Below are 20,862 nucleotides of genomic sequence, written 5' to 3'. Positions count from 1 at the left end.
ATCTCATTCTTGGGTCAGGTGGGAGGTCAAAGGTGTTCTCTACTTTATTATGTTTTATAACTATATATGTGGCTGTATGCATTTCTTTTATGTTCAATAAAGTGATAAGATAATAAAAGAAAAATCTTAAAGTGAATGGGAAGGTGGAAACATGCAAATGAAAATGATTCTTTCAGAAGGGGAGAAGATACTACAAGAGGTCACGGGAGACAGAAAGTAATGGAAGAGATTTTAAAATGAAGGCAAATGGCACAAATTTATAAATTGAAGGGGAGAAGTCTGCAGAGGGGGAAAGACTGGAGGCAAGAAAAGCGATGACCAGTAAGGGCTCCAGAACAGGTAGAGGAGAAGGGGCAGAGATCAAGGGCACTCACTGAAGAGATGACCTTGAAAAGCAAGCCCCATCGGGACTAGACGAGCAAGTGAAAATAGGCTGTAGATCTACAGAAGCTTAGAAGATGCTGCATGGGGATCCCTGGGTGGCGCAGCGGTTTGGCGCCTGCCTTTGGCCCAGGGCGCGATCCTGGAGACCCGGGATCGAGTCCCACATCGGGCTTCCGGTGCATGGAGCCTGCTTCTCCCTCTGCCTGTGTCTCTGCCTCTCTCTCTCTCTCTCTCTGTGACTATCATAAATAAATAAAAATTAAAAAAAATTTTTTTAAATAAAAAAAAAAAAGAAGAAGATGCTGCATAGATGCAGGCGGGAAGTTGAAGAAAACTAGACCCAGTGCTGTCACTTCTCTCCAAGTAAGAAGTCAGGTTATTTGTTGAGAATCAGGAAGCAGAGATGGCGCACGAGGCTCCCTGATCGCAGGAAGTTGACACAGGACAAGGGAAAAGCAGCTGCAATTTGCGGGCACAGTTGACATTAGAAACCAGAACCTGTGAGTAGCACCAAGCACGCGGTTGCCTGAAGGTCCCAGCAGTTGTCACTGTGCCACAGGAGCTGAGAGGGCGGCGTGCAGATCCACCCGGGCAGTGGCTGGAGGGTCCCGGGGCTGGGGTGGGGGCCGGGGTGGCCACGGAGATGCTTCTGACTAAACCAGTCCATGGCCAGGACGGAGAGAGGCCACACACTGCCTGAGGATAAGGACGGACTCACGGAGTGGCGGCTTTGAAAGCTGTTAACACACCCACGCGCGCACACACCATGGAGTTTGGAAAAAGGAAAAGACTGGATTGAAATATGCCAAAGATGTTAATACTGGTTCTCTTTCAGTTATAAGAATATATTTTTTATTTCTAAAAATTAATAACATGATGCAGCAAAAGAAATAATAAATAAAGTTTACAAATGTGCCAACGGTCATCCTGAGAGTGTAAGTAAAAGTCAATTTTCTCCTTTTGGGCTTTATTTTCCAAATCTCTCTTATAGAATTACTTTCATTAATAGTAATTTTTTAAAAGAATTTAAAAGAATTCTAAGCATTTCTAATCCCAAATGTGGAGTAATTTTGAGTTTCTGTAGAGACTGAGGCTTCAACACAATGGCTGCATTTCTGAATCCACAGATTTCACAATTACTGGTGTTTTAAAACCTTATTTGCCATGTTGGTTACATCACAATAAAAAGTCACCCTGCTTTGCTCTCTACTTTATCTCATCGACCTTTGATCTCCTCAGATTTTCCTCCTTTAACTTAGTTTTTCTTTTTTAAAAGTCAGACATTTGAAATTTTCACTTGGCAATGATTCTAAACCTATAGATAAAAATAATATTGCACACACTGGACACAGACACGGACACTGCCCTGCTATCTGTGCCATCAGCGAACAGTCATCACGGCCCTGGGCTATCTCCATCCTTGCCATGAAGATCCATGTCAGATAAAGAAACACTTAAGATCCAACTCTCCAGCCTCCCCCGCAGCTTTTCTCCCCCGGTTCCTTGTCCCCCTCCCACCCCAGCTTGGTCCCAGTAACTTGTGTACCAACTACGCTCTGTGTTGTTGCTGATCGGACCACCATTGCCTCTGACACTCTGGATGCTGCGGAGTCTAAAAAACCTTTTATTCCTGATGCAACAACTCCACAGGAAATGGAACTCCCAGGTCTTTTGTAGGGTTTCAGCCACCTTGGGTCTGGGTGAGCGGACTGCTGGCAAAGGCCTCTAATTAAGTCTCCAGGAGCTCACTTTTCTGTTTACCCTTCTTTAGAGAAGCCCCTCACACTGTTTGTCCAGGTTTTACGAACTCTCCAGTTTGTGGGATAAAGTCCAAAGGCCTGAACACAGGGCCTCCCGCAATTAGCTTTCCAGACCTGTCCGGCCACTCAAAGTAAATCCACCTTTCCATTCCTATCCTCTGGGACCTTTGCACCTGCTGGTCCTGTCCTGGGACATCCCTCCCTTCCCCCTTTAGTGTGCCCAAATGACACATGGCATTTCTCCTTCAAGACCTCACTCACTTGGGCACCTGGGTGGCTCAGTGGTTGAGTGTCTGCCTTTGGCTCAGGGTGTGACCCCAGGGTCCTGGGATCGAGTCCCACATCGGGCTGCCCACAGGGAGCCTGCTTCTCCCTCTGCCTGTGTCTCTGCCTCTCTCTGTCATGGGTAAATTAATAGATAAAATCTTGAAAAGAAAAAAAAAAAAAAGACCTGACTCGTGCCACATCTCTTCTTGACCTTCTTTTTGTGGCCCTTCCTCCCAGGAGGGGCTGACCCAGGAGGGGCTGAGCGTTCCTACGAGTGCTGAGCTGTATCCACACCTCTGGACTGTCAGCTCCAAGAGCACGGGGGCTGGCCTATATTCATCTCTGTGCTCCTCTTGCACCTCTGTTCTGCTTTGGCTCAGCACCAGAGAAACAGAAGCTGCTCCATGCTGGCAGAGCAAAGGCTGAAGGACCCAGCGCATGGGCCACCACCTCCCTTCGATAGCATCTTCCGTCCCATGTCATTCCTAATGCCCATACCCTGATATGCTCACAGCACTTATCAGTGCCAGAAATCACAGTATTTTTTTTACCCCCCCCCCCTTTTTTTAAGATTTATTTATTTGAGAGAGAAAGAGAGAGAGCAGGAGCAGGCAGGGCAGAGGGAGAGTAGAGAGGATCTCAAGTAGACTCTTGGCTGAGCACAGAGCCAATGTGGGGCTGGATCTCAGGACCCTGAGATCATTTCCTGAGCTGAAACCAAGAGTTGGATGCTTCACCAACTAGCCACGCACCCACCCCTTCGTTCACCCTTCTACATTTCTGTACCTCCTCTAAGGCAAAAATTCCTTAAGGGCAGGGTCTTAGTCTCATCTGGATCCACTGGGCCTAGAATGCCTGGGACCTAGTAAATACTATAAAAATTTGTTAAATAAATGGTAATAAGAGGAAAATAAGACCTATAATGAAGGGTTTTGTGAGGATTAAATAACAAAGTGGGGGTATATAAAGTATGTAACACAGAGCCTAGCAGTAGTAAGCTCAATAACACTAGCTAGTGCTATTACTATCCAGAAGAAGGTGAGCTCAACATTGGGAAAAGCAGTTACCAAAGTTTTAAGGAGGAAGCATCATGAGTTTAATCTGGAAGGTTAAGGATTTTTCAGATGAGTACCGAGGTGAGGCATTGCCCGGTTTGAAGCTTCTTCCCTTGTCTGAGCCACCCCTCCCCCATAAGTTCTTCACACTTCCATTAACTGCAGAGTCATCACACTAAGAATGGTCTATCAGCCAGCCTCTCTCTACCCATCCATTAATCCACTTACCTTTCATTGCCATACCACCAGAGCCCAAGACAGATTTCACTACAAAAGGGCACACAATAATGTCATTAACTTCTGAAATCTATAGACCACCAATTCAGTCTATGATCTATCCTAAAGAATAGTCAACTGTCAGGATGCCTGGGGGGCTCAGGGGTTGAGCACCTGCCTTTGGCTCAAGGCGTGATCCTGGAGTCCTGGGATCAGTCCTGCATCGGATTTTCTGCAGGGAGCCTGCTTCCCCTCTGCCTGTGTCTCTGCCTCTCTCTGTGTCTCTCATGAATAAATAAATAAAATCTTTAAAAAAAAAAAAAAAGAGTCAACCGTCACACTACAAATCACATACAAGGATGTTCACTACAACATGGCTTGTGAGGGTGGAGAAATTAGAAGCACCCAGAAGGATCACCCACGGGGAAAAGATAAACACACTGCGGTATGCACATGGTATGCATCCACATTGTACAGAGGTTAAACGGAACAAGACGGATGCTTACATACTGAGCTGAAACAATCTCTAAAACACAGTTGTATTGAAGGAAAAAAACGTTGCAGAATATACACTATGTGATTTCATTCATGTGAAACAAAACTAACATTTTAAAACTACACACATACAAAACCTAAAGATTTCTCTGGATGCACGCACGCACACACACACACACACACACACACACACACACCTTTTTTTGGTAACCACGGTATTTTCAGCTCTTCAACACCATGCCTGAAACACAGTGACTTCAATAAATGTTTGCTGAACAAATGGAGACATATGTAAATAAATAGAAAAGGATTACAAAGTGCATCTGCTTTTCATGCTTGATACTTCTGTACTGTTTGCATTTTTAAGTGACTGCATTAACGTGTTACTTGTGTAATTAAAATGAATCCAAAGTACTTCTTAAAAAAAGAAAAGTCGCAGGGGGCGCCTGGTTAAGTGCTCTTGATCTCGGCTCAGGGTCCTGAGTCCCCGTCGGACTCCACCGTGGGTGTGGAGCCTGTTTTTTAAAAAAAAAAAAAAAAAAAGTTGCAGGACCCGAACAGACCGTACAGAGATCCGCACGCTCTGAGTGACTTCTCTCTGGGCAATTAATCAGCCTGGGCAATTCGCGCTCTTACGCGGCAGCAAGTCGACGCTCACTTTACGTCGCCAGCTTCAGATTCCTCAGCACCAAGATGAATGGGAAAGTGTCCTGCAGACCCGCCGGGGCCCCCGCCTGTCCTGGGGCTGGCTGCTCGCGGTAGGATCCCGACTCCCCCCGGGCTGGGGCTGGGGCTCCGCGCCCCGCGCCCCGTCCCCCGCGGACGCCGGCCGCCAGGTGGGCGAGCAGGGGCCGCCAGGTGGGTGTGCGCGCCCCGCGCCCCGGAACGACACTTACTGTCCTGTCCGACCGGCCTCTTCTCTGGCTTACGGCTGCAGCATCGTCCTCCGGGGGCACCGAATCCTGGAGTCACCTGGTGGGGGCGGAGGGGGACAAGGGCGCCGTGAGCGCGGCATCTCTGCGGCCGGGCGCCCCCACCGGGACAGGCCCGGGACCCGCAGCCCTCGCCCGCGGGTGGGTCAGACGCGCGCCACGGGCCCCGGAGCCGCGCTCGCACCCCGGCGGGGCCGGTCCTCCCCGGGGCTCCGCTACCTCGGGCCGGGGCGCTGCGGACTCGGTCTGCGGCCTGCAGCGAGCGCCGGGAGGGCCGCGGGGCGGGCGCGGAGATGCGGACCCAGGGCGCGCCGGCCGCGGGCGGGGAAGGTGCGGCGCGGCGCGGCGGGCGCCGGCTCCGGGCCCGGGTCCGCGCCTGGCTCCCGAGCGCCGGATCCCAGGCGTTACAGCCGCGCCGGGGGTGACCTCTGCCCCTGGAAAATCGACCCGAGGCGCGCAAGGGCCTCCCATTGGTCTCAACCGCCCGCGGGCCCGGGGCGGGGGGCTTCCCGTGGGGGAGGGGGCCGAGGGCGGGGCGCCGGTGTCCATCGCAGGCCACGCCCCCCAGCCCGACTCCCGCTCCGGCCCCGCCCGTTGGGGGCGGGACCCTTGTGCGCCACGCCGAACCCTCGTCTCCTCCCCGGGGGATTCTATTGGCTGGAAGGCCGTGGGAAGCTACTGCCAGCAGCCAATTGAAACGCAAGATGCCCCCCCCCCCCCCCGCTTCCTCAGGAGCCAACAGAGAAGAGGAACAGCGAAGCGCTTCCGGAGGTCGGGGGTCGAGGGAAGATGGCGGCCGCCAAAGGGGGCTGGTGCCTGTGCGAGTTACTGAGGTGAGGAGCGCGGTGGGGCGGGTTTGCAGGCGTTTTCTTTCGCGGGGACACTTGTCCGCCTCGTGCAACTGGGACTTGCGGGGAGGGGGTCTTCCTGCCCCGGCCCTAGGCTGTGTCCTCAAAGACAGCGCTTTCCTCTCACTCGGAGTTTCCAGTCAGACTGGAGCTGACCGGATCAAAGACTCCGTTTACCGCCTCGTCTCGGCCTGCCCCGTGTGGTGAGGGCCCGCGTCTCCCCTCTGGTGTTCCTCTCGCCTTCGCTCTCCTCGCTCGGCCACGGATCGCTCCTGCTCTCTTCTCCTCTTCCTGTGTGACCGAGCCACGAAGCCCTCTCCGAACTACCGCGTCTGTCCCTTCGGGGGCGGAAGGGCTCTCCCTCTCCCGTCGTGGCCGCCCCTCCTCACCGACACGGTCATGGTCAGACGTCATCGACTTCGTCAGCTTTGGAGACAAAACCACTGTCCTACCAGCGGCAATGGCCTGGTTTTGGCCTTGGTTTTCCGCGAAGAGCAGAGAGGCACGGGCTCCGGCGGAACCGAAGGAGAGGGCCCCCGGCTCCCGGACCGGAAGCTGGGGGGCGGGGCGGGCGGGGTGAGTGACACCCGAGGGAAGCGCGGGGGGGGGGGGGGGTCTCCTGGCGGCTCCAGGCTCGCTCTGGGAGATGCGCGCGCACCCCCCGTCAGATCCCGCGGGACGGGAAGCTGGGGGGCGGGGCGGGCGGGGTGAGTGACACCCGGGGGGGGCGGGGGGGTCTCCTGGCGGCTCCAGGGACGCTCTGGGAGATGCGCGCACACCCTCGGCCCGCAGGTCCCGCGGGACGGGAAGCTGGGGGGCGGGGCGGGCGGGGTGAGTGACACCCGAGGGGAGGGAGGGGGCGGGGGGGTCTCCTGGCGGCTCCTGGCTCGCTCTGGGAGATGCGCGCGCACCCCCCGTCAGATCCCGCGGGACGGGAAGCTGGGGGGCGGGGCGGGCGGGGTGAGTGACACCCGAGGGGGGGCGGGGGGGGCGGGGGGGTCTCCTGGCGGCTCCTGGGACGCTCTGGGAGATGCGCGCACACCCTCGGCCCGCAGGTCCCGCGGGACGGGAAGCTGGGGGGCGGGGCGGGCGGGGTGAGTGACACCCGAGGGGGGGCGGGGGGGCGGGGGGGGGGGTCTCCTGGCGGCTCCAGGGACGCTCTGGGAGGTGCGCGCCGGCGGCGGGGTCTGCGCAGGGCACCTCCCCCCCGAGGACTCCGTGTCGGGGCGTGATGCTCGGCCTTCGTGGGACGGAGGGATGGGGCTCCGCGCTGGCCTCCTGACCGGTTTTAGTTCACAGATAGAAAGTTCATGCTGAATCCTCAGCTCCATGATTATCCGCTGATCTTTATTTCTGGTTGATGGAAGAATAGTTACATAAAATTTTATCACATAGACACTACATTGTTTCTTGTAAAAAAAAGTTAGGAAATAGAAAAGAAAAAAGAAAAAATCACCAGGCATGCTACCATCCAGAGATAACGACTGTTAACATGTTGGTGGGGGGAAAAAAATACTTTTTTTCCTACATTTGTTCTAGTAATACTACTGTATTTTACATGTCTTGCCGTGTATTTATATATTTATATAAAAAGAAGACCTGAAAAAAAAAAAAAAGAAGACCTGGTATATTCCATCTACACAGGTCTGTAACACCAACCTATTTTTGTTCAGGTTGAAAATTTGTAATTAACACATAGCATCCCGAATAGCAGTATTCTCTCCAAACTTTGGGTATTATTTCTTCACTTTTGTCTCCTCTACTTCAGATTCTATAATGATTACTTAAAATATTTTGAACAGGAAATTCTATTTTCAGAGGCTTCATGTTCTTCCTTGCCATTTGAAACATCCATAATTCAGTGCTTTGCACATTATAATGGCTAAATAAATGTTTGTTGAATGAATGACTCACTGTTGATTGCAGTTATCTGTTTTTAAAAATATTTTATTTATTCATGAGACGCACACACAGAGAGAGAAGAGAGGCAGAGACACAGGCAGAGGGAGAAGCAGGCTCCATGCAGGGAGCCCGATGTGGATCCTGGGTCTCCAGGATCACGCCCTGGGCAGAAGGCAGGCGCTAAACCACTGAGCCACCAAGGGATCCCTGCAGTTATATTTTTTAAAGCCTTGTGTTTCTATGATAAACATTATTTAATGGCACATATTTTTAGTTATATTTAAATAAATTCTAAAATTGGTAGTTTTTTTTTTAAAGATTTATTTATTTTAGAGGCGGGGAGAGGGGGAGAGAGAACCCTTCACAGACTCCCTGCTGAGCCCAGAGTCTGATGAGGGTCTCCATCCCAGGACCCTGAGATCATAAACTGAGCTGGCACTTAACTGACTGAGCCACCCAGGTGCCCATAAAATGAGTAGTTTTAATGTGCAAGCAATACAGGGTGTTTAATAAATTTATCTATAGAGTCTGAGTCTTCAAAACTAACAGACTTAATAAAGGACTGGCTCAACTTTAGTCATTAATATGGGGTTTTTTTCCTGATTTTTAAAAAAGATTTTATTTGTTTATTCATGAGAGACACACACACAGAGAGAGAGGCAGAGACATAGGCAGAGGGAGAAGCAGGCTCCACACAGGGAGCCCGACGTGGGACTCGATCACGGGACCCCAGGATCACACCCTGGGCGGAAGGCAAGTGCCAAACCACTGAGCCACCCAGGGATCCCTGGTCAGCCACATTTTAAGTTAAATGGGTTTTTGGCTTGTCCTGGGAAAGCTGTATAATATTGCTTTAATGAATTCATATATTTCAAATGTTAAATAAATGATAAATGTTTCCACTTCTGTCAAACTCTGTTCATCCTTTAAGGCAATGGTTCTCAAAGTACAGTCATAGACCCTAGCAGGTCCCCAAGACCCTGTTAGTAGTTCTTCAAGGTTAAAACTATTTTTATAATAATTGAAAATAACATTTGCTTTTTCATTATGTTTACATTTGTACTATAGTGCAAAAGTAATGGTGGATAAAACTGCTATTTAGCGCAAATGGAGGCAATGACATCAAAGTGTTATAATAGGAGTGAGTTCACCAATGTGTGTGAAGTAGGTTGTTGGTGCATTTTTGGCAACTTGCTTAGAGGTACAGGAGGGAAGGCAGTTATTTCAGGGTCATAGAAACAGATTAAATGCAGAGCTTTTAATAGAAGTGGAGGTATCTAAGTTCCTCTTGCCCCAGAAATGGTTCTGTTTGAGGTGAAGTGACAGAATAAAAATGATTTACTATTTCATCAGACTTTTTTTTTTAATTTGATTTTTTATTCTTATTATTATTTACGAAAGTCCTAGAGAGAGAGAGAGGCAGAGACACAGGCGGAGGGAGAAGCAGGCTCCATTCACGGGGAGCCTGACGTGGGATTCAATCCCGGGTCTCCAGGATCGCGCCCTGGGCCAAAGGCAGGCGCCAAACTGCTGCGCCACCCAGGGATCCCCAGACTTTTAACTAATTAGAAGTCTGTGTCATAAAATTTGAGGATCAATTGCCATTCCTAATCATATCTTGTTTAGCTTAGTAATTAAATTTGTTATTAATCATTTAACACATATACTGTTAGGAGAAAGGTGGCTCAACATTGATTTTTCACTGCCAATTAAAAAGAAAAGTTATACTGAATTGGTAGCATCCTATGGAGATCAGAATTAAGGAGGATTTGCCCTTCTGACATTGGACATTTTGTGTGTTAGAATATTAAAAGTTGAGTATGTTGTTAGCAGACTCCCAGCTATAAAACTTTTGTGTTCACTATTAATGTATAAGGTGGCTATGTAAAAGTAGACTTTAATTTGTAGTTTCTTTAGAATGGGCATTTTGTTGATTTTTACATTTTCCTTCTTGTTTCAGATTTTTTTGTTCATTATTCCTCCCTGGGCTAACAGTCTGTGGAACTTTATGTGTATGTCTGTTCGTTATCCTCTGGGGAATCAGACTGCTGCTACAGAAAAAGAAAGAGTCAGTATCAACCAGCAAAAATGGGAAGAAGCAAACGGTGGTTGCATTTTTTCATCCATACTGCAATGCCGGTGGAGGAGGAGAAAGAGTTTTGTGGTGTGCCTTAAGGGCCCTGCAGAAAAAGTAGGTATGCATCTCTCCTAGCTCATTTACTCTATTATTACCATTAAAGAAAAATCCTTGTCCAGATATTCAGTTTGCTCCACTACCTTCTTTGTAGCCAGGAATTAATTGTTCTTCAATAAGGAAATACTTCTGTTATATGCCAACCTGCATTACAAGAGCATGTTGAATTTTAGTTGATATGATAAAAAAAAAATAGGAAGGGAAAGTCTGCTTTTTGATGGCAAAATGTAGTGGGGATAACTGTCTTCTTGGAAGAATGTGTGGAGAAGAAATAAACAGAAATAGACTAAGTAATGGGGAGTACTTTAAACCTAAACACTTTTAGTCAGTAGTGGCCGCAGGAAATAATGTCTGTGAAAGTGTTTGTTTGATTCTGAGGTTGATACCATTACCAGTTAGATAGTCTTAAGTTACCATGTTAGGGTCATTTAAAGTTTGAGGCTTCTTTCTCCCCACCCACATCCCCATCCCCACCCCCAAAATGTTTATGATTCCCTTTTAAAGAGGAACAAACATAATAAAGTAGAAGTTCCATTGATGATTGTATCATAGGAGGAAAACTATTATTCTTCTATGGTTACACTGCTTCCTGGCACATGCCCTTCATCCAGTTCCTGAGCCCTCGCACGGAATTCCCTTCGCTTTACATTTCTATATTCTCGGCTCATCCTGGCTCCCAGCCTCCACCCCCAGCATTTCCTTTGCCATCTTCCATAACTGCCCAGATCCAAAATATTTTCTTAAATCCCAGCGTAATGGCCTCCTGCTTCAGGCCTTCCCTACTCCCACTCTAATTCCTCCTGTTCTTTGCTTCTCATAACTCTGTGCATTAACTTGTCGAACTGGATTATCTAGCTCTTGAGGGCAGTAGTAAAGTTTTGTGATAGCTCTACCATACACAGATCTTAGATTTTAGCTGAGAGAGAGACAAGATAATAAACAAAGAAAAATATCAAGTGGTGAGAAATGCGGCGAGAGAAATTAAAATAGGATAACATGAGAGTAATTCCATACTTTAGGATGAGTGATTAGGGAAAATCTCCAAGGAGGTAACACTTAATGGAGTCTAAATGACAAAAGCAGCTGACATTTACTGAGCACTTACCTCTATGCCAGGCATTGCCTGGAGTGCTTTACATGCCGTAGCTCACTCAGTCCTCACTACAACCATATGAGGTTGTTACTCTTACCCTCATTTGACAGGTGAGGAAACTGAGTTAACCAGAGTCCATGTTGTAAACCACATGCCATACTGTCAGCCTCGGGAAAAGACAATGAAGGGAGAAAAATTCAAAGCAGAGGGGATTATAAGTTCCCTAAAACAGGAAGGACCTTGGCTTGTTCACAGAAAGGAATCCAGTTTGGCCGACCGTGCGGGCATATGAGACAGTGGAGGCCTCATGTTACACAGGACTCGAGTGAGCAGGGTAAGGAGTTTAGGTTTAATTCTAAATGCTGTGGAAAACTGTATGAGGATTTCAAACAGAGAGATGACATTCTGCTGACCTGTTGCTGTAATGGCTAAAACAAGAATTTATTGTTGTTTCTAACAGTTTAGACATTGACAGGCGCTGTTGGGAATCCCTCATCCCAAGCAGCTGCATTAGATGGCAGCTGGGGCCCAGTCATCTGAAGGCCTTTGCTAACCTGTCTGCTTCCTGGGCTGGGACGGTGGCAGCAGCTCCTGTGGGTGAGGGTGTGGGATACGGGTCAGGCATCTCTGTCGCCCCGCAGCCTCTGCACATGACGGCCTTAGGCTGGCACACAACACAGCAGTCTCAGGATACTGGACTCCTCATGTGACAGCTGACTTCTCTAGAGCGAAGTAGAAATTGCCGCTCTTAGAGCCTGGGTCTAGAAACTGGCAAGATGTCACCTTTGATATAGGCTAATGGTTAAAAGAGTCACAGAGCCCACTGTTATTCCAGAGGAGGTGGCGTAGATCCCACCGCTCGACAAATGTCAAAGAGTCTGTGGCCATCATCTTTAAGCAACCAGAGGCAGATGCAGGCACCAGATCTAGCTTGAAGAATCTTGTTGCATGTCTCAGATAAAAACACTGAGTGATGCTTTAGCATTTACAATTCTATCTAAAGATACATTTAGTAAATTTTAACTCTTGTTTCTGAATGTTATTAATATTTTAGTACCATTTTTATATTGAGAAATTTGTCAAAATAAAGTTTCTGAATATTTCTTAAAGACAGAAATGTCGATCAGCAATTTTTGTTGATGTCTGCTCTATGCGAAAGTCTTAGAAGAGGAAATAGCAAAGAACTAGAGATCTCATTTGGAGGACTAACATTTCACTCGCAGGGCAGCAGAAGACTCAGGAAAGAGGAGAACGAGTAGACCAAGAACAATGAATGAAAGACGTGGAAAACCTTTTTTTCAGTCTAAAATAAGGTTGCTTTTAGTAACCTTGTGAGAAAATAATTATCTGCAACTTTTTGCTAGGTTCTCACCTACACTAAGGAAGACCTTAAGTATTACATTCTATTTTAGGTACCCTGAAGCAGTTTACGTCGTTTATACTGGTGATGTCGACGTCAGTGGACAGCAGATACTAGAAGGCGCTTTCCAAAGATTTAACATCAAACTCACTCACCCAGTGAAGTTTGTCTTCTTAAGGAAACGCTACCTTGTGGAAGATTCACTCTATCCTCACTTCACACTGCTGGGCCAAAGTCTAGGATCCATTTTTCTTGGCTGGGAAGCTCTAATGCAGTGTGTTCCTGACGTTTACATCGATTCAATGGGATACGCGTTCACACTTCCTCTGTTTAAGTATTTAGGTGGTTGTCGCGTCGGAAGCTATGTTCATTATCCCACCATCAGCACCGACATGCTTTCCGTAGTGAAGAATCAAAATGTTGGCTTTAACAATGCAGCCTTCATTTCCAGGAATCCTTTTCTCAGCAAATTAAAGCTCATCTATTATTATTTATTTGCTTTTGTTTATGGACTTGTTGGTTCTTGCAGTGATGTAGTGATGGTCAATTCTTCCTGGACACTAAATCACATTCTCTCACTGTGGAAGGTTGGGAATTGCACTAACATTGTTTATCCACCTTGTGACGTACAGACATTTCTGGACATTCCCTTACATGAGAAAAAGACGACCCCAGGACATTTACTGGTTTCCATTGGCCAGTTCCGGCCTGAAAAGAATCATCCTTTGCAGATCAAAGCCTTTGCTAAGTTGCTGAATAAGAAGGTGGCTGAGCCACTTCCTTCACTTAAACTTGTCCTCATTGGAGGTTGTCGTAACCAAGATGATGAGCTGAGGGTAAACCAACTGAGAAGGCTTTCTGAGGATCTAGGAATTCAAGAAGATGTGGAATTTAAAATAAACATCCCATTTGACGAGTTGAAGCATTACTTGTCTGAATCAACAATTGGTCTGCATACCATGTGGAACGAGCATTTTGGGATTGGTGAGTCTGTCCTTTAAGCAACTCCTTTGGCGCCATGAGAATGTACATTTTTGGTTCTCTTGATACAATGATAATACTGTGGAAGTTTTTATCAAGTCTTCATGCTCTTCCACTGGTCCACCAAGTAAGCTCTTTTCATTTGAGACCCTGCAGGCCATGACAGTATGTAGTCAGTAATAATAGGTGATACTTATTGACAATTTACTGCATAGAAGTCACTGTTGGGATTTTTACAAGTGTTATCTGACTTAATCCTGCTTCATATATATTATTTCCATTTTTTTTATATTTTTATTTTATTTTTATTTATTTTTTTAAAGATTTTATTTATTCATTCATTCATGAAAGATGCAGAGAGAGAAAGAGAGAGAGAGGCAGGCAGAGGCACAGGCAGAGGGAGAAGCAGGCTCCATGCCAGGAGCCTGACGTGGGACTCGATGTCAGGTCTCCAGGATCATGCCCTGGGCCAAACGCAGGCGCTAAACTGCTGAGCCACACCAGGACCCCTCTTATTTCCATTTTACAAATAAACTCAGGCACAGAGAGGTTTTGAACTTGTCCTTGTTCAGCCGCAGGAAGAGGTAGAGCCTGGATCATCCCTCAGCCCCTGCTCTTACCTACCACAGTTTCTCTGCCCCTCCCAACCCCATCTGCAGACCAGTACAGGTTCCCGGCCTAATCTCACTCAAGGACCAAATCTGAGTTCTTGGGTGGAGCCCGGGTAGATGTATTTTGGTAAAGCTCCTTGGGTGATTTTGTTGTACACCAAAAGCTGAATCCGCTGGGCTCCACACAGTACTTCTGTTGGCTCTTCTATTGATTCCCTACGCATTACTAGAATGGCCTCCCCTCCTCTTCCTGCTGAATCCCGTTTAAGTATCTGACTCACCTCCAGTGGTGGCTTTGTGCCTTCCCATGCTCGGTGTTCAGGGAAAATGGAAGAACATAAAAGTGAAGTTTCCTATGCGAAGGCTACAGTTTACCTTCTACTCTTATCAATCCCTGGTTGGTAGCACACGACTAAGCTTAGACATACAGCAAGAACTCTGGTTCAAACCTTCTGCATGGGGTTTGACTTCCTGCGCTTCCTTCCGCAGAGACTTACTGAGCATGCACGGTGCCAGGCTTGTGGTGGGTGTGGGGAAATGACCGGGACGCAAACTGGTGTTCAGAGACCCCCCAGCTCTGCGTGTGATGCAAACCAGTTAAACAGCACTTTACTGGACAGGGTGCTAAGACCTATGTCAGGGCAAGCAGAGAAACACCTGATGTAGATTTGTGAGGTTGGAGAACAATTGCCCGAGGACATGATGTCACTTGTAAGCTGGGACCTGAACAATAATTAGAAGCCAGCCTTGCAAAAGAGGAGAATATCCAGCAGAGGAAACAGCGTTGAGACGGGTGTGACAAAGGGAGCCTTCACAGGCACGCTCAAGGGACGACGGAGGTACAGCTTGCCAAAGGAGCGGGGGGCTGGGGCCAGATCAGGTGGCCGTGTGATGCCAGTGGGAGAAGATAGACTGATTTTAAGTGTTGGATTGAAAAGCTTTCTGTTTCCTCCAGTTCACTCCGGGTGCCACGTGGAGGGGTGGATTGGTGAGGAACAGAGAGAGCCAGACGAGGAAGGCAGGAGGGTGTGTGGGGCTGCCCCGGCACCCTGATGGGGTGGGATCTCAATGTGGCGGGTGAACATGCCCGAGCGGATTCTGAAGCAGGATTGAGCAGGACTTGGTGATGAATTGGGTTTGTTAGGCGAAGGAGAAAGAAGAGTCGCAGGGGACCTCCTGGTGCTTTGAGTTGGACAAGTGTGGTCAGTGGTGGATGGCTTTCCCCTAGAGGTGGACTCCAAGAGGACAGGCAGCTGATGAGCCGGGCTCCTCGCCCGCAGAGTTAGGTGTTGGTGGGACACGGAGGTGTGTGTGCGTCCCAGTGGGCACTGGTCTAGAAGTGCAGGTGAGGGACTTGACCTGGAAACAGAGGAGCTGGCATCACTGTCCCGGTAGTTGCAGAAACCCCACGGATGAGTTACCTCATTGCCTGGGGAAAGTGTGCCCAGGGAGAGGAGGCCCTAGTACAAAACGCTGGAAACAAGAACGGCTCAGAAGTGGGTAGAAGCGGAGCCAACAGAGGAGAAGGGAAGTGGAGGGAGGAGGGAAACCTGATGCTGTGATTTGAACTCCTGAGATTTTGCTTTTGATATCTTTTTACAACTTATCAGTAGCCATTAATCATCTGCCTTCTTGCTCACACTGTATGGTCTTCTGCTTTGTTTCAGTGTCCGCAGTATATCTGTTATAGACTTCCACCTGCTTGTCTGTTTCAGTTAAGAACGAAATAGCATTATTGTGAAGCTTTGAAACTAAAAAACTTTTATTTGGTACTGCAGAATTTTAATAAGCAAATTTATAGACGCAACATTTACTTAAATTTCTCATGAGTGTCTTAATATTTATAGAGGTTTCTGCTCATCCTTGTTCTTATGAACGCTCTCAAAATGTTAAAAGACTACACAGCTTTTGTTTGTTTCTCAGGAGTTGTCGAGTGTATGGCAGCTGGCACAATTATCCTTGCACACAATTCAGGGGGCCCGAAGCTCGACATTGTCGTTCCACACCAAAGAGAGATAACTGGATTTCTGGCTGAAAGTGAAGAAGACTACGCTGAGACCATGGCTCATATTCTTTCCATGTCTGAGGAAAAGAGACTCCAAATCCGAAGCAATGCTCGGGCATCTGTGAGCAGATTCTCTGATCAGGAGTTCGAACTGGCATTCCTGTCATCTATGGAGAACTTACTTAAATAGTGCCGTATCTGTAAAAGTCAAAGGTATTTTATATAAAACAGCTAGACACCTTCATATGTTAGTGTTTTTCTAAAGTTTTTCCGTGTGGTGATAAAGTCAGCCTGAGCAATGTACTCAGCAGTTTGTATATAGACAGGATATTGATTTCAATGGAAACGAAAAAAAGGCAAAATTACCTAAATGGTTTAAATGAAAAAAAAAAAAAAGTAAGATTAGTATTCTGTCTCAAATTCTGAAAAATATGGATCTGAAAGAAAAAAACGAATAGTCTTACTGTTGGTATGACCCGTCTTTTTCCGATCCGATTTGTCAAATCATCGTACTTTAGAAACCAGGAAAGAGAATTTCCCTTTAGAAAAAAAGGAAATGGAGAAAGGGAAATGGAGAGCTGACAATTAGTTGATGAGCACTTAGAATTGTTCTGCCATCTTGGAAACACAGATTTTGGTACATTTAAGTTCTAAATACTATTGTGGATGACCTTCTTGAAGATGCCTAACAGTTTTCTTAAAAGAGAAGAGACACTTGCAGCAGGCTGCATTGCGTTCTAAAAGCTCGCAGGGCCGAGCCAGGCGGACTGTGACCGCTCCGTGGCCGAGGGTCTGCTCACGGAGGCCCCGGTGCTGCCCCAAATCCATCCCTGTCCAGAGCTTGGGATTTGTGAAAGTAGCTTTTTGTGTAGCGCTCCCGGGACACTTGTACCAATCCCTTCACGGTTCCACGTTCCCGGGGGCTGGAAGTCAGCTTTAAGTCAATCAGAAGGTCTGAATGAGAACATCCTGCTAAGTTGTTCTCATAATGATGATGGAGTAACCAGCTCCATCCTCCCGGTCTATGTTAGCAGCATCATACATTGTACGGTGACAAGGTGGCATTTTGAAAAGAGCCCCGGACTGGCAGAATACCTGAGCCTGACCCCACCATCACTATTTACAGACAGCAGACCTCCTACTACTCAGGCTGCTGCTTAATCTTTTTGAAACTCCAGCTCTTCATCTGTAATCTGGAGGTGGTAGTACCTGTCCTCGCTACCCCTTAGTGATTCTGAGATGGAAAGTAAGGGAAAGTACTTTGAAAACTATAAAAGTAGGGATCCCTGGGTGGCGCAGCGGTTTGGCGCCTGCCTTTGGCCCGGGGCGTGATCCTGGAGACCCGGGGTCGAGTCCCACGTCGGGCTCCCTGCATGGAGCCTGCTTCTCCCTCTGCCTGTGTCTCTGCCTCTCTGTCTCTCTCTGTGTGACTATCATGAATAAATAAATAAAATCTTTAAAAAAAAAAAAAAAAGAAAACTATAAAAGTTTTTTTAAAGGTCCCTTTATAAAATAATTTAATTAAGAGTAACAATATATAGTAAATGTCATTTGTGATCAAGCCTCCTTATTAAAATAGTAGGACTCAAGTTAGGTTACTAAGTCAATAGCTAGGACTATGTGCTGACTTGAACAGAACATCTGTGCTGAACGACTAGCACGGAAAGTATGTGGATGTGCAGATATGGCTACAGAGCCCGCGGCACTTGGCATTCTCTGCATACAGAATTCGCTCCTTCTAGATCAGTGAATTGACCTCCAGCCCAGTCTGATACATTTTTGTGTTAGGGGGCATGTGAAAGAGGTCTGGTTTTCCCTCTTTCAAACTCCTCTCATTCAGTCATGGACCCAGCCAGCTCCGTCATCTATTCCTAATTCCACCTTTGACTCATCTGCAGCCTCCTCCTGTCATCAGATCAAAAAGCAGCAAAGCAGAGCCCCAGGATGATGTGCCACCAATATAGCTTTGGGTGGAGATGGTTCAGTTTAGAAAAGAAAGACTGGTCGACATGGAAGCTGGAAGGACCTTACAAATCCTCTGGTCCAGTTTTATTTTCAACTTTACAGACCACGATTTAAAGACCTTAAGACTCCTTCAGTCTCACAAAGCTGATTAAGGGACAAAATCAGGATTATAAGCTGGATGTTCTGACTGCAGCCCACTTGGTTTTCTTATCTTATAGTTAATCTTGGGGCAAGATTCGGCCCACCGCCCCCTGCAGTCACCTGTCTACCCTCAGAAAACCATAGCACTAAAGATAAATTGAAGTAGACTAAGCAGAAGGAAAGGATGCAGAACAGGGAAAAAAAAGATTCTGAAATTCTGTAGAGCATTTTTAAATCCTATTTCTTCAAGATTATTTTTATTTGCCACATACATCACTGGAAACATACTTTGCATATCTCTTCACCCTCCCTATTGCTAATGTGATATTACGTGTTTGTTTGTTTGTTTGTTTTTCTGGAAAGACCAATAACTGTGAAGAGTGTCAAAACAATATGTCAGCTACTGTCTGGGGAACTTCTGAGTGATTATTCATTCCTATAAAACGTTGTTTTTGAATGGTCCTGTTGCGGTATATCCCGAACCCCCAACAGTGGGGATTCACATTCTTATTTGGGTTGTGCATAATAAGATACATGTTCCATGTTCTTTGATAATAATCTGTATATAATATGACTTGGATTTAATAGATACAAAATCTGTTTGTATCTATGATTTAAAGCGATCTTCATGATCTTGGGTACTTTCTCCTTATGGTACATTGGTACCCCCATGCATTCTCCCAATGCTGAATTGTTATCTACTACTAATATTTCTAAGCTCCACATGCTGGGAATTTAAAAAAAGAAAAGGAGGCAGGCAAAGGTGGAGGGAGGGAGGAAAGAAAAAGAACTTCAAGGTAAAACAAAATTGTCTTGCCTCAGGTACCCAAGTAGAATAGGTTGTCAGGTTTAATAGACTTTTTATTTTAATATTTCAGACCTACAAAAAACACTGCAGAGTTTCATACACTTTAATAATTTGCAGGGCTTTTTACAAAGTCATAGACAAAATTATGAGAGTGGCCAGTATAATTGTAAATGCTTTCAGAATATTTGTGTTTAATCATGTAAATGTATCCTAGACCCCAGGACTATAATATGAGTAAGTAGAGTGTCTGCTAAATCTGTCAACATTTTGGGTACAAGGAGAAAGTTATCCACAACAAGAAGTCATGCAAATTTCTAGAATCAAATTATGCCCTTGTAATTTCCCTACCTCAGCTGATTCTTTTTCCTCTGTCCCCATCCTAAGTGTAAGGCCACCCTGGGCCTTAAAGAAGCATCAGTTCTAATGCTTGAGTGCTACATGCTTGCCTGGACTATACATGCTACAAGATACCTAGAAGGGAAGCTAAGAGTTGATACACCACTTAAAAAATGATCAGTTTGATAGCTATGATATATAGTTACCGAGATGCATAATTTTTTCCGAGATGCATAATGTTTAATAAAATTTATTCTAAAAACACATGCAAGTCTAATCAATAGTTTCAACTTAACACATGCAGCTAACCTAAACCCAGAATAAAGTAATCAATTGTGCCTCAAGAACATGATTTAGGTAATTGTGTACATAAGGTGGGTAAGATGAATTAGGAGCTGAAGTAGGGGGCAGCCCCGGTGGCGCAGTGGTTTAGTGCCGCCTGCAGCCCAGGGCGTGATCCTGGAGGCCCGGGATCGAGTCCCACGTCAGGCTTCCTGCATGGAGCTTGCTTCTCCCCCTGCCTGTGTCTCTGCCTCTCTGTGTGTGTGTGTGTGTCTCTATAAATAAATAAATAAATCTTTAAAAAAAAAAAAAAAGAAGCTGAAGTAGGTTGGAAAACCTTGCAGATTTGTATACTTGCCACAGTGGATACTTCCTACTTTATAGCAAAGAACTCAAAATCTGAGCATGAATGATAAGGCTTGGTGGCTATTGGCTAAAGGACTTTAGCCAAGCATCTTGTCATTGGAGCAGACTTGATAGGTTTCTTCTTAAACATTGACCTTAAACATTCATTCTTTTTTCTCTCTCTCTGCCTACAACTTACTGGTCTTTGGGATTTTCAGGAACTGTGTTTCATTTTCCATGCATTCAAATACTGTTAAGTGTTTGTTTAGCACACCAACAGATTTAGTGTGTCTGAACCACCTAATGTTCTGAAGTAATTAAACATGCATATGCTGACCAGTAAAAGACTCCTAGAATTGATGCTCCAGTCTCTCGGGGTCCTGTGCTACCAACGTTGACATTAACACAGTGGTGAGAAATTTTTAAATATTCTGAGCCTCATGATGTGACCATGCCAAGCACTCTCCCTAAAAGAGTAGATTCTAACCCTTATACGCCGAGTTGAAAGAACAGTACTTCACACACCAGGAAGATACAGGCATGAAGGGGACATTCCTCACAGTTAGGGGAATCCTGATACTTTCCCCACGTTTAATGAAATTATATCAAATGTAAAAATAATCCGACCAACACTTCATCTTTGTTTTCTTGGCTCAGCAATGTATCAATGTGCAATTTTAGCTTTATTTGTTTTTTTGTTTTTTTAAGATTTTATTTATTTATTCATAGAGACACAGAGAGAGAATGAGAGTCAGAGACACAGGCAGAGGGAGGAGCAGGCTCCATGCAGGGAGCCCAATGCGGGACTCAATCCTGGGTCTCCAGGATCACGCCCCGGGCTGCAGGCAGGGCCAAACCGCTGCGCCACCGGGGCTGCCCGCT

At 46.5% G+C, this 20,862-nt stretch overlaps 3 protein-coding genes across 5 annotated transcripts in view; 1 reads left to right on the top strand and 2 right to left on the bottom strand.

The window, feature by feature from the left end:
- Positions 1-5,403, bottom strand: part of ATP7B (ATPase copper transporting beta) — a 65,536-nt gene extending 60,133 nt beyond the window's left edge. Inside the window, exons 1-3 of one of the 3 annotated variants that reach the window (XM_055335852.1) lie at positions 4,593-4,667; positions 4,375-4,418; positions 3,861-3,988 (exon numbers count right to left, since the gene is read on the bottom strand). In XM_055335852.1, the coding sequence (XP_055191827.1) occupies positions 3,861-3,971 (111 nt within the window). In that variant the 5' untranslated portion in view covers positions 3,972-3,988; positions 4,375-4,418; positions 4,593-4,667. Of the gene's footprint in view, positions 1-3,860; positions 3,989-4,374; positions 4,455-4,592; positions 4,668-5,073 lie in introns of those variants that run through there. The other 2 variants (XM_055335856.1, XM_055335855.1) reach the window with 2 other exon arrangements.
- Positions 5,404-5,859: 456 nt separating this feature from the next.
- On the top strand, positions 5,860-19,617 carry ALG11 (ALG11 alpha-1,2-mannosyltransferase). The gene is made up of 4 exons (XM_055335858.1): positions 5,860-5,942; positions 9,820-10,050; positions 12,559-13,490; positions 16,022-19,617. Exons 1-4 carry the CDS (start codon positions 5,899-5,901, stop codon positions 16,291-16,293), a joined length of 1,479 nt encoding a protein of 492 aa, XP_055191833.1. The 5' UTR covers positions 5,860-5,898; the 3' UTR covers positions 16,294-19,617.
- NEK5 (NIMA related kinase 5) overlaps positions 16,900-20,862 on the bottom strand; it is a 39,206-nt gene continuing 35,243 nt past the window's right edge. The window contains 1 exon segment of the mRNA XM_055335637.1: positions 16,900-17,026. Within this exon segment, the coding sequence (XP_055191612.1) occupies positions 16,900-17,026 (127 nt within the window).

The sequence above is a fragment of the Nyctereutes procyonoides genome, unplaced genomic scaffold, assembly GCF_905146905.1.
Source record: "Nyctereutes procyonoides isolate TBG_1078 unplaced genomic scaffold, NYPRO_anot_genome, whole genome shotgun sequence".
In the NCBI taxonomy this organism is placed as follows: domain Eukaryota; kingdom Metazoa; phylum Chordata; class Mammalia; order Carnivora; family Canidae; genus Nyctereutes; species Nyctereutes procyonoides.
This window is presented reverse-complemented; position numbering and strand designations above follow the sequence as displayed.

Coding starts and splice junctions, on each gene's coding strand:
- ALG11 (XM_055335858.1), top strand. CDS start 5,899: ATGGCGGCCGCCAAAGGGGGCTGGTGCCTGTGCGAGTTACTGAG. Junction 5,943..9,819: donor TGCCTGTGCGAGTTACTGAG/GTGAGGAGCGCG, acceptor TTCTTGTTTCAG/ATTTTTTTGTTCATTATTCC. Junction 10,051..12,558: donor TTAAGGGCCCTGCAGAAAAA/GTAGGTATGCAT, acceptor ATTCTATTTTAG/GTACCCTGAAGCAGTTTACG.